The following is a 16,546-nucleotide window of genomic DNA, read 5'->3' as shown; positions in this document are numbered from 1 at the left end:
TTCAAGATGGTAAAGAAGCATTTCTGAAAAGGAATCATACTACAAGTTCTCAGGTGACATGGTTATTGCATTCCACAAATACAGCTTAAATGTCACCTCCTCTGTGAAGTATCCTTGTCTCACCTTGCTCTCATGGGGCTTACAGTCTAGTGAGGGGAAACAGAAATACACCAGTAAGGTTAATGTGTAGTATGTGAAATAGTGATTGAATGCTTAAGTGTTATGGAGAAAATAAAGCAAGGATGGAAGTAATGGCTAATATTTAATGAGGATGGCCAAAGAAAGTCTTACGCGGAGATGTCATTTCAGTAAAAACCTGAAGGAGATGAGAGAGTGAGCCATGTGGATAACTAGAGGAAGAGACTTCCAGTCAGAGAGAACAGCAAGTGCAAAGGCCCTGGGGCTGGAGTTTACCTGATTTACTGAGAAATACCAAGACTGTCGGTGTGTTGGAAAGGATTAGGGGGTTGGGGGAGAGATAGCAGGAGGAGAGATCAGAGGGGCATCGGAGCCAGGTCACGTGGGACTATTCTTATAGGCTAAGCTGGAAATCCACTGGAGAATTTTGAAGAGGGGAGTGATGAGATCTAACAAGTTTTATAAACTTTGTGTTGAGAATAGATCATAGGGAGTTAAAGCCTTGAAGCAGGGATACTAATCAGGGTGCTACTACAGTAATTCAGGTGCTACATACTGATGGCTTGACCCAGGCGTTAGAAGAGCAGGTGGAGAGGAGTGACGGAAGGGACCGGCAACAGGTTTGCTAATGAACTGGGCATCTACTATGAGGGAAAGAAGAAGGAAGAGACGGCTTCAAGGAATTCAGCCTGAAGAGCTGGAATTATAGCGAAGTTGTTAACTGCGTGGGGATTCGCATGGAGCAGCTTTGGTGGGAAGGACGATCAGGAGTTCAGTTTTAGATATGTTAAGTTCAAGGTGCCTGTTAGACATATGTAGGCAGAGAAGTCAAGTAAACAGTTGAATACATGAGTTTAAATTGAAGAAAGAGTATAGGTGCCATGTAAGTTTGGTCAGCATATATACATTATTTAAAGTCATGAGAGTAAATAAAATCACAAAAGGAGTGCACGTAGTCAGAGCAGACAAGAGGGTCCAGGGTTGAGCATTTTTAGCACCGTTGTGAGGAACAGGCATTAGTGAAGGAGACAGAGAGGTGGTCAGAGAGACAGGAGGAAAACTGGGGGGCCTGAGGTCCTGGAAAGCGAGTGAAAACAATGAGTGACCACCAACAATGCCACATGCTGTGAGAGGCCAGGCAAGATGAGAACTGAGAAATGATCACCAGCTCTTGCCCTACAGAAGCCACGGGACCTTGCCAAGAGCTTCCACAGGTAGGGAGGGTGAAGGCTTGGGTGCAGTGTGTTCAAGAGAGGATGGAAGGAAATGGAAATGGCAGGCGTGGACAGCTCTTTCAAAGAGTTTTGCTCTGAGGGTGATCAGAAACACAGGTGGTCTCTGAAAGATGTGTAGTTGGATGGGTGTTTGTTTTTGTTTTTAAGGTGGGAGAAATAACAGTTTATTTGTACACTGATAAACCAATCTGTTAGAGAGGGGAATTTTGGTGATTCTGGACAGAGAGGTGAGAGCTGCTGAGCCGTCTTGGAGCAGAAAAGACTGGATGAGAGTTGGTGCACAACTTTGCTATATCGGAGACAATTAAAGTAGAAGGGAAAGAGAGGTATATGGACCCAGGCGCAGGAGCAGAGGAAAAGAGATGAAGGGAGTTCTCTTGGGGAAGTATCCTTCTAATTGCTCTATTTTCCACTGAAATAGTAAGCAAGGCCATCAGCTGAGTGTGGGGTTGGGAAGGGGGCATGGAGATGTGAGGAGAGAGGAGAAAGTAGCACACAGTAAAACAAGATATCCCGAAAAGGACCTAATTGGTTTTTGGTGTGTGTTTTTTTGAGGAAGATTAGCCCTGAGCTAACTACTGCCAATCCTCCTCTTTTTTTGCTGAGGAAGCCTGGCCCTGAGCTAACATCCATGCCCATCTTCCTCTACTTTATACATGGGACGCCTATCACAGCATGGCATGCAAAGCGGTGCCATATCCACACCTGGGATCCAAACCAGCGAACCCTGGCCGCCAAGAAGTAGAATGTGCGCATTTAACCACTGCGCCACCAGCTGGCCCCAGGACCTAATTGTTTTGATCCCTACAAACCAATCCTCTCCATGGCACGTTTTATTTTAGGGTCTATCACAACTCTCACCGTTACATCCTATCTAAAAAAACCTCATTAGTCTTCTAGATTCTTCCTTCTACTTAAGCCTCCATCAAATCAATCCCTCAACCTCCCAAACAGAAGTGTAGCAAATCCACTCTTCCTGTTCCCTCCGCCTCGGCCTGGGTCCACTTCTAGTCTGGATTATTGCAAAAGGCTCCTCACCAACTTCCCCGCTTCTAGACACAGTCCTTTCTCCAGGTATGAACAAATATGGAAATTATTTAATTATCAAAATCTAACACGTGTCAAATTATGTGGCTCTGGGTTAGATATTAAACAAAGAGAACTGTTCCTCCTTAATGCCGTGGCCATACAGATCTTTAAATATAGCCAATGTTTCCTGGCTTCAAAAAATAGTCAGTACCTCCTCTGCATGGCATTAGAAGGCTCTCCACGATCCTGCCTCTCTGCCTGCACGGCCTCATCTCTAGGCCGATCTCTCCTTCCCATTTATACTCAAGCCAACACTGTGCCAACGTTCTAAACACATTCCCTCTGCTCCTGATCCAGGAACAGAGGCAGAAAACAACAGTGCAGAAAGAGAGACACCGGTGAGCGTTTCTTGTGGGTATTAAGAAGCAAAGTACTTAAATTACGTGGCAACAGTGATCTCGTGGAAACTAGCATTTATGACCCAACATTTCAGAAGCTTTTTAATGCCTCAACCATTTGCCACAGCCCAAAGAAGCAGACGTCTTCCTTTCTTCCTCCTCAGTCTTCCTCTTTTAATTCTCTACTTCCTCTTTTCCCTGTGACTCATGCCAATCTGGCACAGCACATGTACCAATTCGCCACCATTTTTTCAAGCCAGCTTGTGTTGCCTCTGGTAGTTCATATTATTTGTTAGTACGAGGTTGAGAAATGATAATTTTTAAATATTATTTTAAGTAAGAGTTGAATTCCTCTTTTATCATCTGGCCAGTTTTAAGGATAGAGAATAAAGCTTCAAAACATATCTAGTACTTCTGGTGGTTTCAAAATATCTCCACATATTCTTTGATACTCCTGTCTTCAAGAGGTGGAGTCTATTTCCCCTCCTCTTGAGTTTGGGCTGGACTCGATGCCCCGCCTCTAAGGAAGAGAATACCGTGAAGTGAAGGTATACGACTTCGGAGACTTGGTCACACAAGGCGCTGCTGCTCCTGCTTGCTCGCTCTCTGCCATGTGACGAGGATACCAACTGAGGCCTCCTGCCAACAGCCATGTGCGTGGGCCCTTTGGCAAGTGGACACTCAGGCAGGTGGCAGACATCCTGAGTGCTGCCCCCTGCAGGTAATCTGGGCCAGAACCACCCCGCCTGCTAAGCCACTCCAGAATTCCTGAACCACAGAAACTGTGAGATAATAAATGCCTCTTATTCAAAATCACTAAGTTTAGGGTAACTTGTTATGTTTCAAAAGATCACTAATATGGTACTCATAATCATCAAATAATTTTTAATAATCAAATAGATCTGGAATTCTAAATCCAGGTATTTTCACTTTATTTCACTGCTATGAAGTAACACAAAAAAAGAAAAATATGATTCAAAAATTTTATAAGATCATCATCTCTTGCTCTTTAATTTGAATTAAGCCTGGAATATTAATTTCCATTCTATGGAGAAGAGAAATAAGTAGGGAACTTTTAGAGAGGATTTAATATGAAAGAATACAGAGTATTTTAACAGTTTCTAGAGGACTTTCCCTATGTAATCTTAGCTCTTAATAGATGAACATGGATGTGTGCACATGTATCTACTGAGAGCAGCAATTTCATTGACAACCACCTTAATTGTTTAAGAATGCTTGAAAAAATGAAATTATTTAATAATCAAAATCCAGCCAAGAGTCTAATGATGCGGCTCTGGGTGAGATATTACACTAAGAAATTGTGATGGTTATCTACAACTGGTCCCAGGCATCTAATATTCATTATTCAGGGTCTATGTAAAACTTCTCAAAATTAAATTTATAAGTGATCTATTAAATCAAAAAAGTAATGCATTCCAAGAAGTGCTGGAATGGTTATCCTGAAAGTACCAATGAAGATAAACCTCATATTCAATAAAACATAGCATTCAGTCTGAACCACATTTTCTGAGCATTAAAAATAAGATCTGGATGAATACAGTGTACGATTAATTTAATCTTCAGTCTGAAGCTTTTTTTTTTTTAAGGTTTTATTTTTCCTTCTTCTTCCCAAAGCCCCTAGTACATAGCTGTATATCTTTAGTTGCGTGTCCTGCTAGCTGTGGCATGTGGGAGGCCGCCCCAGCAGGGCTTGATGAGCGGTGCCAGGTCTGCACCCAGGACCCGAACCGGCAAAACCCTGGGCCACTGAAGTAGAGCACACAAACCCAACCACTCGGCCACGGGGCCAAGCCCCAGTCTCAAGCTTTGATTCACCCCTTCTTCTCCTGGATCAGTAGTGTGGCCTCAGGGGTTTAACCTATTAGCACCATGCTGTTCATCTGCTGCTATTAAGAAATGTTTTTTTCTTTAGGACAGTGGTTACCACCTTCTTCTTCGTAAATACACTTTATTATTTAAAGGGCAATGTGGAAAAGGAAAAAGAAAAGATCATCACCATCATGACATCAAGTCCAGAACAAACGGAAAATTTGCAGAGTGCTTTTGTTTTGTTTCTAAAACAAAGCTACAAGAAAGAATATCGCAGGAGAAAAAAGGCAATCAACAATTTATAAGTGAAAAAACACACATAACTCGCCAATTCTTTAAGACTAAAATAGACCTAGTTCAACTCTGCTTATTTTTGTAGCTATGTTTTCATCTAGACTGACTTGGAATTGAAGGATTATGCATAAAACCATAACGTTTATCTGTTCCAAGCTTACTTGGAAAATTTAGGAAAGCCACAGTCGGTACCGTGAGCACGAGATCATGGACAGCATCTCCTCGGCCTGCGCCTCTCGTGGACAGCCGGATGCGCTTCCTCTCTCAGAGCTCTGGGATAAACACCGCAGGCATCGGCCCTGTGAAACCACAGCTTCCACCCTTCCTCTGGACTTCTCTAGCTCTGAAAATCTTGTCCTTCCTTTGAACTTGTGTGTTGAATACTGAACTCATTTAACATTTGCCCTGTTGCTTTGTATTGATATTTAATTCCTGGTATACAAGACCCACATCTACAAATTGAAAAAAACTTTAAAGCAAGTATCTTCCTTGCTGCAGTTTTTTTCTATCCTCCCTGCCTAGACCAGTGCGCTACATAGTGCAGTGACTCAATTACTTGTCCAAACGAAATAATTCAGGGGAAAAAGTATTTTAAAATGAGCAGATCAAGTCATATAGCTTAGATTCTAGAAAACATTCACTTTTTTGTATTGCAGTTGGAGTTACACCTCTGATTCCATTAATGCTTTATTTTGTGATTTTCGGCAGGCATTAAGCCGCTTTGATTCATCAAAGTATTTATCTCATAAAAATTAGCTGATTTTTTTGAAATTTTTCAGGTTTTTTTTAAAGGAAGATATAAATAAGTACACATTTAGCTAAAATGCTCCTTTATCACATTGTAAAAAAAATGTATCATAAATCCTGTTATATTTGCATCAAAGAATTAGTATATCATCAAGTATTATAAAATAAAATCAAATGCTAAAATAAAAGTAGAGAAGGTAGAAAAGAGCTCTGATTCCAAATTAGATCTCTACTTAATAAGTGGAGTTGACCTTCAACCAAGAGAAAACAGGTGTTTCAGCCTAGCCAGAAAGACATTATTGGATATAATCTCCAGCTCAGATCAATAAGAAATTTTCACAGAACTTGCATTATGTCAGAATGTCCTGGCCTGCTACCTCATCGGTGCAGCCCCTATAAATAAAAAAGAACACCCATCTCTACCAGGTCATAAGCAATACTTCCGAGGAGGGCAGGATTCAGAAATAGGTCATCTGAGATACGGGGAAAGAGGTGAATTTCCCTGCGCTTCTTCACTAAACATAAAAGAACTGGTTACAGAAATAACTAATGCAAGTGACAAAAATGAAAACTGGTTCAAGTGCGTAGTCCAAAAAATCCAGCATTATGTATGAAAGAGATTTAACCGCAGCCCTAAAAATCCACACACTTGCTGCAAATGTTCTTCATCGTACTTCATGTGCCTGTCGTGGTTCTTCTCTGGAGCACACCGGCCGATGAATATGAAGCACGTTCCTGTAACTCTCATTCCTGGTACAGATTTCCTCTTGTTTACTGGATGGATTCCTTTTAAGACATTATAGAGGACGTGACTCTGATCCATCTTTCTCTCTCACTCTTTTTCTTTTTTTCATTTTAAAAAAAGTCTGCCTGCAAAGTGGTTTAAACACTTAGCTTTGAAGAACCCTCAGACTACAGCCAGTCTCCCTGTTTCCACCTTCAAGTCCTGCCTCTGCATGGAGCCACGTTAAACACATCAGTAGTTACCTCCTCTCCCTTGCCTAAATCAACATTACTTTAAACATCTACCATAATGGCCCACGGAAACACTGAGGGAGGGGAAGACGCTCGAGTGCAGGCATCATCCAGAGCAGAATCTTAAGAAACCCACCTTCCCACATTATGACCCTGTAGTCAGATTGCCTAGGTTTGAATCTCAGCTTCACCAGTGTTTAGTTATGTGACTTTGGGGGAGCTCCCTAAACACTCCGTGCCTGTTTCCTCATCTGTTAAGTGGGAATAAATAATGACCACCTCCTATGGTTGGTACAAAGATTAAATGAATTAGTATGTGCCAGGTTGTAGAACAGCTTCCACAAGATAGGTCGTTATCTCAAAGTCCCATCCAGAGTCCGACCCCACAGTCCCCATCCACTCTAATACACAGCCTGGGCCGGCTCTCTTCTCTCCCTTCACCCTTTTTCTTTTTGTCTTCACTCATTTTCTCTAGCCAGTAGCTCTCTGTCCTTTCCAAAATAAATTATTTTGCCTTCTCAAGCTCTCCAGTTTTTTCCCCCACTTTGTCCATTAACCCCATTCTTTTAGAAAGGAGTAGGCAGAGGGAAAGATTGTAAAAACTTATCCTCAATGATGTTTTTAAAAAATTTCTGTTACAGAAGCTTAGGAGTATCTATGATCCTGACTTCTAAAAAGGTATTGCTGTATCGATTATACTTAAGATTAACATTAATGAAAAGAAGTCCTGAAAACTTTTAATTAGTTGAAATACTTCACAAGAAGAGACAAATAAGGAGATTATATATTTTACTAAATCTTAAAAATCTTCCTGAATTTTCTGGACTATGTTATAGTTCAGACTTTAGTATTCAGTATTCAACTGCTCTGTTCAAGCAGCTTTCCAGAGTTGGCACCTATGCCTTCAGAAACCAGGGTCACTAAAAGGCACCGGGGCCTTTATAAACAGTCAATAATCACATTTCATTTTAGTTTCCTTGGTAATTAGTTGGAATTGATGTTGGCTTACTCAATATAGTTGGACTAACACAAAGAGAAGACGACAAATTCATTTTGCCTCGTTTCTGAGGGAAAACAGTGAAAAGCATTTTTCTTTTAAGCTTCAAGTTTGTTAGAGGATAAGAGACCAGTTAAGTCAGGTAACAGATCAGTTAAGTCAGGACTGTGCTGGTTCTTAAGTGGCCGATGACCTCTTCATATAACTTTATCATTCCTTGTCTCTCTTAAAAGCTCTGTGAGTTCTCTGTCTCCTGTTAAAAAGCAACGGCTGACATTTATTGACCACTGCCAGTGTGCAAGGAACTATGTTAAGCCCTTTGCATGCATGAATGCATTTAATCTTCAGAACCCTCTGAGGTAGGACTTTTTATAACCCCCATGTTTCAGATGAGGAAACTGAAGGGCAAAGGGATTAACCAATTCCACCCTGATTACTCATCAAGTCAGTGGGAAAGAAGGGATTCTAGCCCAGAACAAGCAAGCTTAACAATTACTCCCAAAAGCCTACTATGATTCTCTAACTTGATTTCAAAAGCTTCGTGAGAGAAAGAGTACTTTTCTGTGTACACAAAAACAAACACTGCCCTGAGTTTGTTTACATAGATATAAACTTAAAGATAATTCTAGAAGTCATATCTTGCATCTTCTTAGTGGCCTTGGTTCTCAGTCAGCCAAATTACTTTTTTATGCTACATAGCCATGCCGAGAGTATGTCTGTTCTGTTTTTCTTCATTCCTTTTCTCTGAAGAAATAATTCTCATAGGAAATCATTTCGAACTGGGTGGTGCGAATGTGGGAGGAGAGAGAGCAAGGGGGAGAGGAGAGAGAATGGGGAGGGTCAGCAAGATGTTGAAAAAGCTGTTTGGAAACCCTCCCTTCAGTTAAGTTACTAAATCTCCAGTGAAGTTACTGAAGGTTTTTTATCTCCTGAAATGCTTGGTATGAGTGCACTTTTGAGGAAAGCAGTGAAGAGCCCAGGCTTCATATCAAGTCATCACAGGGTAAAACAGAGACAGCAGGAGGACGCCAGGGCATGGCAGGGAGGATGCTCAGGAACCCTGCGGGATTCTTAGGGGGAGCTTTGGACGATCACTATCTGGGGACCTGTGGCTGAACCCACTTTAATTATACCTGTAAGTAAGCCAACAGCCCTTGGCTGAGAGTGGGGTTATATATTCAAGTAATCAAATTTAAATCCTCTCCACTAGAATGGCTAAACTTTTTTAAATTGACAATACCATGTGTTGTCAAGGATGTGAAGCAACTGGCAGTCTCATACATTGCTAGTAAGAGTGCACATGGCACAGCCACTTTGGGAAAGAATTTGGAAGTTTCTTATAAAACTAAACATTTACTTAACATATCACCTAGCAATTCCTCTCCTATATATTTATCCAAGAGAAATGAAAACATTAACATCCACACAAAGACCTGTATGCAAACATTGACAGTGACTTTTTTCATAAAAGATAAAAACTGGAAATTCAAATGTCTACCAATTAATGAATGGACAATCAAATTGTGGTATACCCATACAAGAGAATAAACAGCTCAGCAATAAAAAGGAATAAACCACTGACCCATGCAGCAACATGTACGAATCTCACCAGCATTATGCTAAGTGAAAAAAGCCAGACACACAAGACTACATACTGGAGGATTCCATTTATGACATTGTAGAAAAGGAAAAACAATACTAACAAAAAACAGATCGGTGACTGGCAGGGGCTGGTGGCTGAAGGAGATGGGGACCAAGTGCAAAGGGGTACAGGGAAATAGCTGAGGTGAGAGAAATGTTCCATATCTCGATTATAGTGGTGGTGACATGACTGTCTACACATTTGTCCAAACTCACCCAATTGTACACTTAAAATTTTAGGGTGAATTTTATTATACCTCAATACAGCTGGGGGTTTTGTTGTGGTTATTTGTTAGAATTTAAATCATCCTCACAGGTAGTCATAAAAAGAGAAACACGTGTGTCCTGAAAATGCTCTCTTACAGAAGGGCAGTCCCACTCAGTTCGCCGTGGCGATTCTGTAGCACATCTCACGGATTCCCCAAGTCCTTACTATTGGGGAGACTGTTCACACTATTTAGAATGACTTTAATCAGAGTAGGATTCAAAGTGAGTCTCTTGGCCAGTACAAAGTTGTGTTTTGGGCCATGATTTTAAAGCAGAGATACTAACTAAAAGCTGAACATTGTCTTCTTAAGAGCACAGAATCATAGTCCTTGGTTTACAACTAGGGCTGCCTGATAAAATAGAAGACCTCTAGTCAAACTTAATTTCAGATGAACAACAAATAATTTTTTAGTATAACTAGGTCCTAAATGTTACATGGGACGTATTTTTTATTTCCTATATCTGGCAACCCAATTAATAGCACTATCATCATTAGTCCATGCATTGCCTTAATTAACTTACTAATTAATCTGATATTCGTGTTTTAGCTGCAGGAATTTTTAGTAACTATCCTCTTAAGAAATCTTGTAGCAACTCTAAGGCACCAAGAACTTATTTCAGATACTGAGAAGTGACTGATTCTGGATCCTGTTAATCAAATTGTGATTGACCCAGGGTATCAGCATCAACCTCATGCTTGTTAGAAAAGGATCTCAGGTCCCACCTAGACCTACTGAATTCAGAATCTGCATTTTAACAAAATCCCTATGTGATTCATATGCACATTAGTATTTTAGGAGCACTGATTTAGAAAGCTGTGTTTTAGGAAAATTCCCAGGGCATATGCAGGGTGGATTGAAGGGGAACTGACTGCAAGTATAGAAACCCCTTACAAGAATATTTTAAAAGTTCAGGCTTTGCTTCAAGATCTGAATTCTGGTGCAGGCAGCGGGAATGAAAAGAAAGAAACTGAAATGAGAAACACTGTAACGGAAAAAAATCAATGGGACTTGGTAACAGACCAGATGGAGGAGAGAAAGGAAAGATGTCAGAATCCGAATGTAAATCAAGTAGAAGCATCAAAGTGTTTCTAGTCTCCTTGGCAGGGGTTCTCAACCTTAGCTGCGTTGTGATCACCGTGAGCTTTAAAATACTGATGCCTGGGTCCCAACCCCAGAGACTCTGATTTAAGGTGAAGCCCGGGCATTAGAATTTCAGACTACTTCCCATGTGATTCTACTGTGCAGCCAAGGTAAAGAAACACCAATACGGGCTCTTTCAATCTATTTGTTTTCACTTAGAGTAGTGATTTTCAACCCTTGCTACAGTTTACTTGGGAGCTTTAAAAATATATCAGTATCCAGACGTTGCCCTTAGAGATTATGATTTAATTGGTAATATTTTAGAAGTTCTTCAGTCAATTGTAATGTGCAGCCAGGGTTGAGAACACTCAATTGAAAAATTCAGTTTAATTGGTAATTTATTAACCATTTTTTTAAAATAAGTATAAATGAAGAGGGAAATCAGTGCTAACAGACTCCAAACCTTCTAGTTAGGTGAAATACAAACCAACATATTTTCATTTGCTTGTTATAACTTCACAATGAAATTTACTTGGAATTAGCTACAATTTCCATTTTTTCAAAACTTCATTTTGAATCCAAAAAGAATCGGCTTATGACCATTGCAATTAGATAACCATTTATGAAATGAGCATTATTCAGACACTTAAAATATAATATGAAATAAATTGATTCCAACTGCAGACACAATTATATATCTTAGGATAGAATAAGGTCCTGGGGCAGAAGGATAGGAAGGAAACAAAATGTCTGAAATTTATTCCTAAGTCAAAGTAAAGACTCTATCAGGACTGAACCCTATAACTAAAGTCCAAATAAAAAATATCGAGCAGAACATTTAAGCATTTTAGTTAACTTAATCACTATAGGATTATTTCATAAATGTGCAAAGTAAAGTAAAAATTTTCTTTCAAAATGAGAAATGTTTCCAAATAACCTTTTATAAAAGGGAAAATTGGCTTACCTCTTCCCTATGATTCTTTATTGGCATACAAAGAATACTTTGTGTCTTGTAGCCTGTAATTTGGTCAACTTCTGCATTGAATCGAGGATCCTAGTAGGGAAAAAGAAATTCAATTTAATGACTGACCTGTTCAAAGATTGATTTGATTTTTCCCATTTATAAGATTAGAGAAATCTAACCTTTGACTTACCTTGTTGCTCTGAATGACAATTTTATCATTGTAAAAGGCACTGCTGAATGTAAGTACGTATCATCTTTGACAAAGATAAATTTAAGTGTTTTTTAGCAGCTAGTGTTTATGAGAACCAAAAAAATACAGACTCAAACAAATAAAGGAAATACAAACAAAGAAATAAACTCAAAGAAATTAAGGAAATTCAAAATATTAACCAATTTGCATAGCGTTACTTAGATTCAGGAAAACTGGCAACTCTCCTCCCCGTAACACAATTTGCCTGTTCCCATCTCACTACCTGATTCTTCCATGCCATCCAACAGGAAAGCATCTCTGCTCTGAAACTTTTCCTATAAAACCAACCACCTCCAAAACAAACTTCCAGTATTGACTTTACTCCCTTGTAATGGTCGTTTATATAATTCCTCAGTATTCTGTTCTATCTCAGGTGTTCACAAGAATTTATATCTTTTCTTTTCTTTTTTCTTTTTGTATATGTAAAAAAGCTGCATGGCCTCAACCAGACTGTAAACAACTCAATCTTTTGAACCTCTTTCCCCTTTTATAAAGCATATCATGCACATCCAGTAATTACAAAGGACTCTGACAGGTGTAAAAGTTCTAAATGTGAGCTAAAGAAAGGTACAGGCTATTTTCTCTTAAACTCCAGATTGGGAAGATTGAAGTTAGTTAGGCTGTAAACTCTATGAGGGGCTTTTTTTGGGCTCATCACTGTATTCCCAATATTAGCACAGGAACTCAAAAGCATTTGGTAAATAAATGAAAGAATTTATCAACAAGTGATATCATAGTTATCAAACTGTGATCATTTTTAGCTTACTATAGTTTAAATTAAATCTTGTAGGTAGGGGGAAAACATACTAAAGGAAATGGACAGATAACCACTATATGAGGAAAGATTAGAATGGAAAAAACAAACCAGAACATAAACATTTGAATGAGTATTGTTCCTTCAAAGCAACAGCCTTGGGAAGTTACATGTTTAACCTAATAATAGCATCACTGCTCTCAAAACTCTGCTTTAGGAATTCCCTTCAGAGAATATGGAATAGCTACATTGGAAAATCCTCATCTTTGAAGGTCATTTCTATTTTTTTTTTAAATTAGTCTAAAGTCATGCAAAGCCAAAGCTGTGAATGAAGTAAATGACTATACTAGATTCCATCAATTGGGGTCAGAAATGAGGCCAATTTTCCCCTGAGAGGGCCAAACCCGGCATTAAGGACAACTGCAAAAGAAAAATTATAAAATGGTGGAAAATCAGTTTAAATATTTTATATTATAAATAAACACTACTGCATTTTTGCTTTTTCTGCAAACATACTCAAAGTTATATTGAGACACAGAGAAAACCTGGGCTGAATGCTTCTAAGAAATAGTTCCTAAATAACATACTTTAGTATGCAAAGTATCAAAAGCAATTCTGATATTGATGAATTAAAGAAGTTGAAATTTATTAACTTATAGAGTAAACTATTCTACAAGCTAATAATCAAAATATGAATAAAAATGCACCTTCAGCAATTATTTTGTTAATGAATATTTGAATTACAAGACCAATTTATGAAGATGATTAAACCCAACTATCTAATCACAGCAACAGAGTTTGACAGACTGAAATTAGCAGGACTATCACAGCATTTTTGTGCATACTACAAGTTTAAAATCAACAGCAGCCTGGATCGCACTCTTCATTGAAGGAGGCGGGAGTAACATATGCTTCAAATTCATTTAGGTGAATTTTGGCATCTCAAAATATTTTCCTTTAACAATGCACTCACTGCAGAGGCAATACACAGAGAGAAGTTCTAACCCCGTTAGGTCCAAGAAACACCAAAAAAAAAAAAAATGGAGCACTACTGTTATTGTGATTATTCCTTTCATTGTTTATGAGAATATGACAACGTAAAAAAAAACACACGCCTTGGATCTCCACTTGCCATGATAAAGCAACTGCTACCAGACTTGCCCTACTGCTTCACTAGACAGTGGAGAGCGAAAATACATGATTGCCATGCAATACTCCGGCTTTCTTCCTGGGGGCATTTTCCTGCTGGGGAGAAGGCAGGCAGTATCCAAGTGGAACAACAGTTCCAAACGGAAGTGAAAGAAATTCAAGACTTCTAAAGTGGCTGGAATTTGAAAGGCAAAGTACCTGATAAGAGAGGCTGTGTTGGGGGGTTGGGGAGAGGGGTCTAAAGGAGGAGTGGCAGAAGACTGAGCAGCTACTCACTTCAGACATGTACAGAGCAAGACTCTGACCTTGCAAAAATGACCTGTTGAAGTCTGAAAGCAGAACAGGGACACCAGTTAGGGAAATGTTTAGAGACACTGGAGTTCCAGTCGAGCCAGAGGAGAGATCTTACTAAGCACCTCAGGCATTCAGTTGAGACACAGAACCATATCCTAGATTCAGGGGGCACTCCCTAAGATTAAATTCAAAAGTAAAATAGATCCACCCTAACAAATAATAATATCAAGGCCAACAAGACCAAAGATCTCTCAATAATTTCAATGCCTGCAAGAACAAATGTCAGCCTTATTTTAAAGGAAGACGAAATGATCCAAAAGCCCTGCAATGAAACATCCACGATGTCCAGCATGAAATCAAAAATCATGACACATGTGAAGAAACAGGAAACTGCAACCCATAATGAAGAGAAAAACTAGGTAATAAAAATGGACCCCAAGATGATTCAGATGTTGGAATTAACAGACAAAAGATTTTAAAGAAGCTACTATAAATGTATTTAAGGACTTAGAAGAAAATATGGTAATAATGAACTGATAAGGAATCTCAGCAAAGAAAGAAAAAACTATAAAGAAAAATAAAGCCACATGGAAATTCCAGAATTGAAAAGTATAATGTCTAAAATGAAAAGTTCATTGAAGGGTATGTGAACCTGAACATAGATCAACAGAAAGTATCTAATCAGAAGAACTCAGAGGGGGAAAAAGAAAAAACTTATAAAAAGTTAACAGAGCCTCAGTGTTTTCTGGCATGATATCAAGTGGTCTAACATATATATAATTGAAGTCCCAAAAAGAAGAAAGAGAATGGAGCAGAAAATATTTAAAATTAAATATTTTATTTTTATTTAAATAAACACAATTAAAAATAAAATATTTAAAATTAAACCAAAAATTTCTCAAAGTTGTTGAAAACCTTAAACTTACACACATGGTGTGAAAATGAAATACAGCACCACAGGAGATGCAAACACAAAGTATAGCTGACTTCTCACAAGAAAAATGAAGACCAGAAAAATGTGGGAAAACTCTTTTAAAGTGTTGAAAGAAACTATTATTAACTAATATCTTTTAAGAATACAGGCAAAATAAAGGCATTTTCAGATCAACTAAAACTGAGAGAATTTGTCAGCACCAGACCCATACTACAAAAAAGAGCTAATGGAAGTTCTTCAGCCTGAAAGGAAAGATACTGGAACCTGCAGAAAGGAGTGAAGAAGTTAGAACTTGGCTTGAGCACATGCTTAAAGAGTAAGGAAACCTGGTTCTTCATTTTTGGAGAAGGAAACACCTAACAGAGAAAAGAAGCAGAAAAAAAAAAATGTACCTTGAGATGTGGATTGAAATTGGAGGTATCAGTAAGAATTCATTGTTTTTAAAATAATAAGTAGATAGGTATAGAAATAAATAAAATATAGTATGTGTGTATATTTGATTATTTTTTTCCTAGCTCTGTCTACTAACATATTAGCAATGAGCACATATCAGAAGCAATGAGCACACCTAGTGGCCAGACCTTGGTTTCTAAATACCATCCTTTCCTTGGAAGCAAGGCTCCTTGGAAAAAGAACATTCTAGGGCTAGGGCAGGGAAAGTCTAAGATAGCCTGGAACATCTTGTTAAGCCAGTAAGAACTTTCAGCCCCACCAGAAAGCAAGAAAATTGTAGTGATGGGGGCATATCAAAAGTAGATGGGAGTCTGCAAATCTGCTAGAATTTGAGAAGCCAAATAAATAAAGATAATAACAGATCATAACTCATAAACAAAATGAAAATCCATGAGTCCTCAGTGATATAAATGAATGAATGAATGAATAAAAAAGACAAAACTCTTCCTCACATTGGAATGCCACCTAATAAATATAGAAGGTATGATGGCATTAGAAAATCACTGGATGCCAAAACTGGTAAATATAGGTTGATGAGGGATAGGATATTTACATAATATCAAAGTATCTCCCCATAAGATACTTATTAATTTGTTGTTTTTAGTGCCATCAAGTCTCTCCGACTCCTAGTGACCCTGTGTACAGCAGAGCAGAACTCTGCTGGGTCTTTTTGCTCCATCCTCTCACCTACCAGCACTGTATCAAACAATGCTGCACTGCTATTCACAGGGTTTTCATGGCCATTTTTTTGGAACTGGGTGGCCAGGTCCTTCTTCCTAGTCTGTCTTAGTCTGGAAGCTCCAGTGAAACCTGTCCACCATGGGTGACTGCTGGTATTTGAAATATCGGTGGCATAGCTTTCAGCATCACAGCAACATGCAGCCGCCACAGTATGACAATTGACAGACCGGTGGTATGGTTCCCTGACCAGGAAACGAACCTGGGCTACGGCGGTGAGAATGCTAAATTTTAACCACTAGACCACCAGGGCTGGCTACTTATTATTTACAATGAGAAACTGTACCCTTATAGTGGAGAAACCCGGTGGACACCACTGTAACCAAGTTATCAAATTTAACACCATCAATACTGGGATAAACTAATATCACATGCTT

At 38.9% G+C, this 16,546-nt stretch overlaps 1 protein-coding gene and 1 long non-coding RNA gene across 6 annotated transcripts in view; one reads left to right on the top strand and one right to left on the bottom strand.

The window, feature by feature from the left end:
* PDE5A (phosphodiesterase 5A) overlaps nt 1-16,546 on the bottom strand; it is a 130,222-nt gene that overhangs the window by 87,763 nt on the left and 25,913 nt on the right. For all 3 annotated transcript variants that reach the window (XM_001502305.7, XM_005607870.4, XM_005607869.4), the window contains exon 3: nt 11,598-11,687. In XM_001502305.7, the coding sequence (XP_001502355.2) occupies nt 11,598-11,687 (90 nt within the window). The remainder of the gene's footprint in view (nt 1-11,597; nt 11,688-16,546) is intronic.
* LOC102150521 (uncharacterized) overlaps nt 1-16,546 on the top strand; it is a 167,709-nt gene that overhangs the window by 132,731 nt on the left and 18,432 nt on the right. The window contains exon 14 of one of the 3 annotated variants that reach the window (XR_011436243.1): nt 4,734-5,825. The exons of 1 other annotated variant lie outside the window; for it this stretch is intronic. This is a non-coding gene — a long non-coding RNA (uncharacterized lncRNA). Of the gene's footprint in view, nt 1-4,733; nt 5,826-16,546 lie in introns of those variants that run through there. One more of the 3 variants, XR_011436227.1, reaches the window with a different exon arrangement.

Source organism: Equus caballus, chromosome 2, assembly GCF_041296265.1.
Source record: "Equus caballus isolate H_3958 breed thoroughbred chromosome 2, TB-T2T, whole genome shotgun sequence".
Lineage (NCBI taxonomy): Eukaryota > Metazoa > Chordata > Mammalia > Perissodactyla > Equidae > Equus > Equus caballus.
This window is presented reverse-complemented; position numbering and strand designations above follow the sequence as displayed.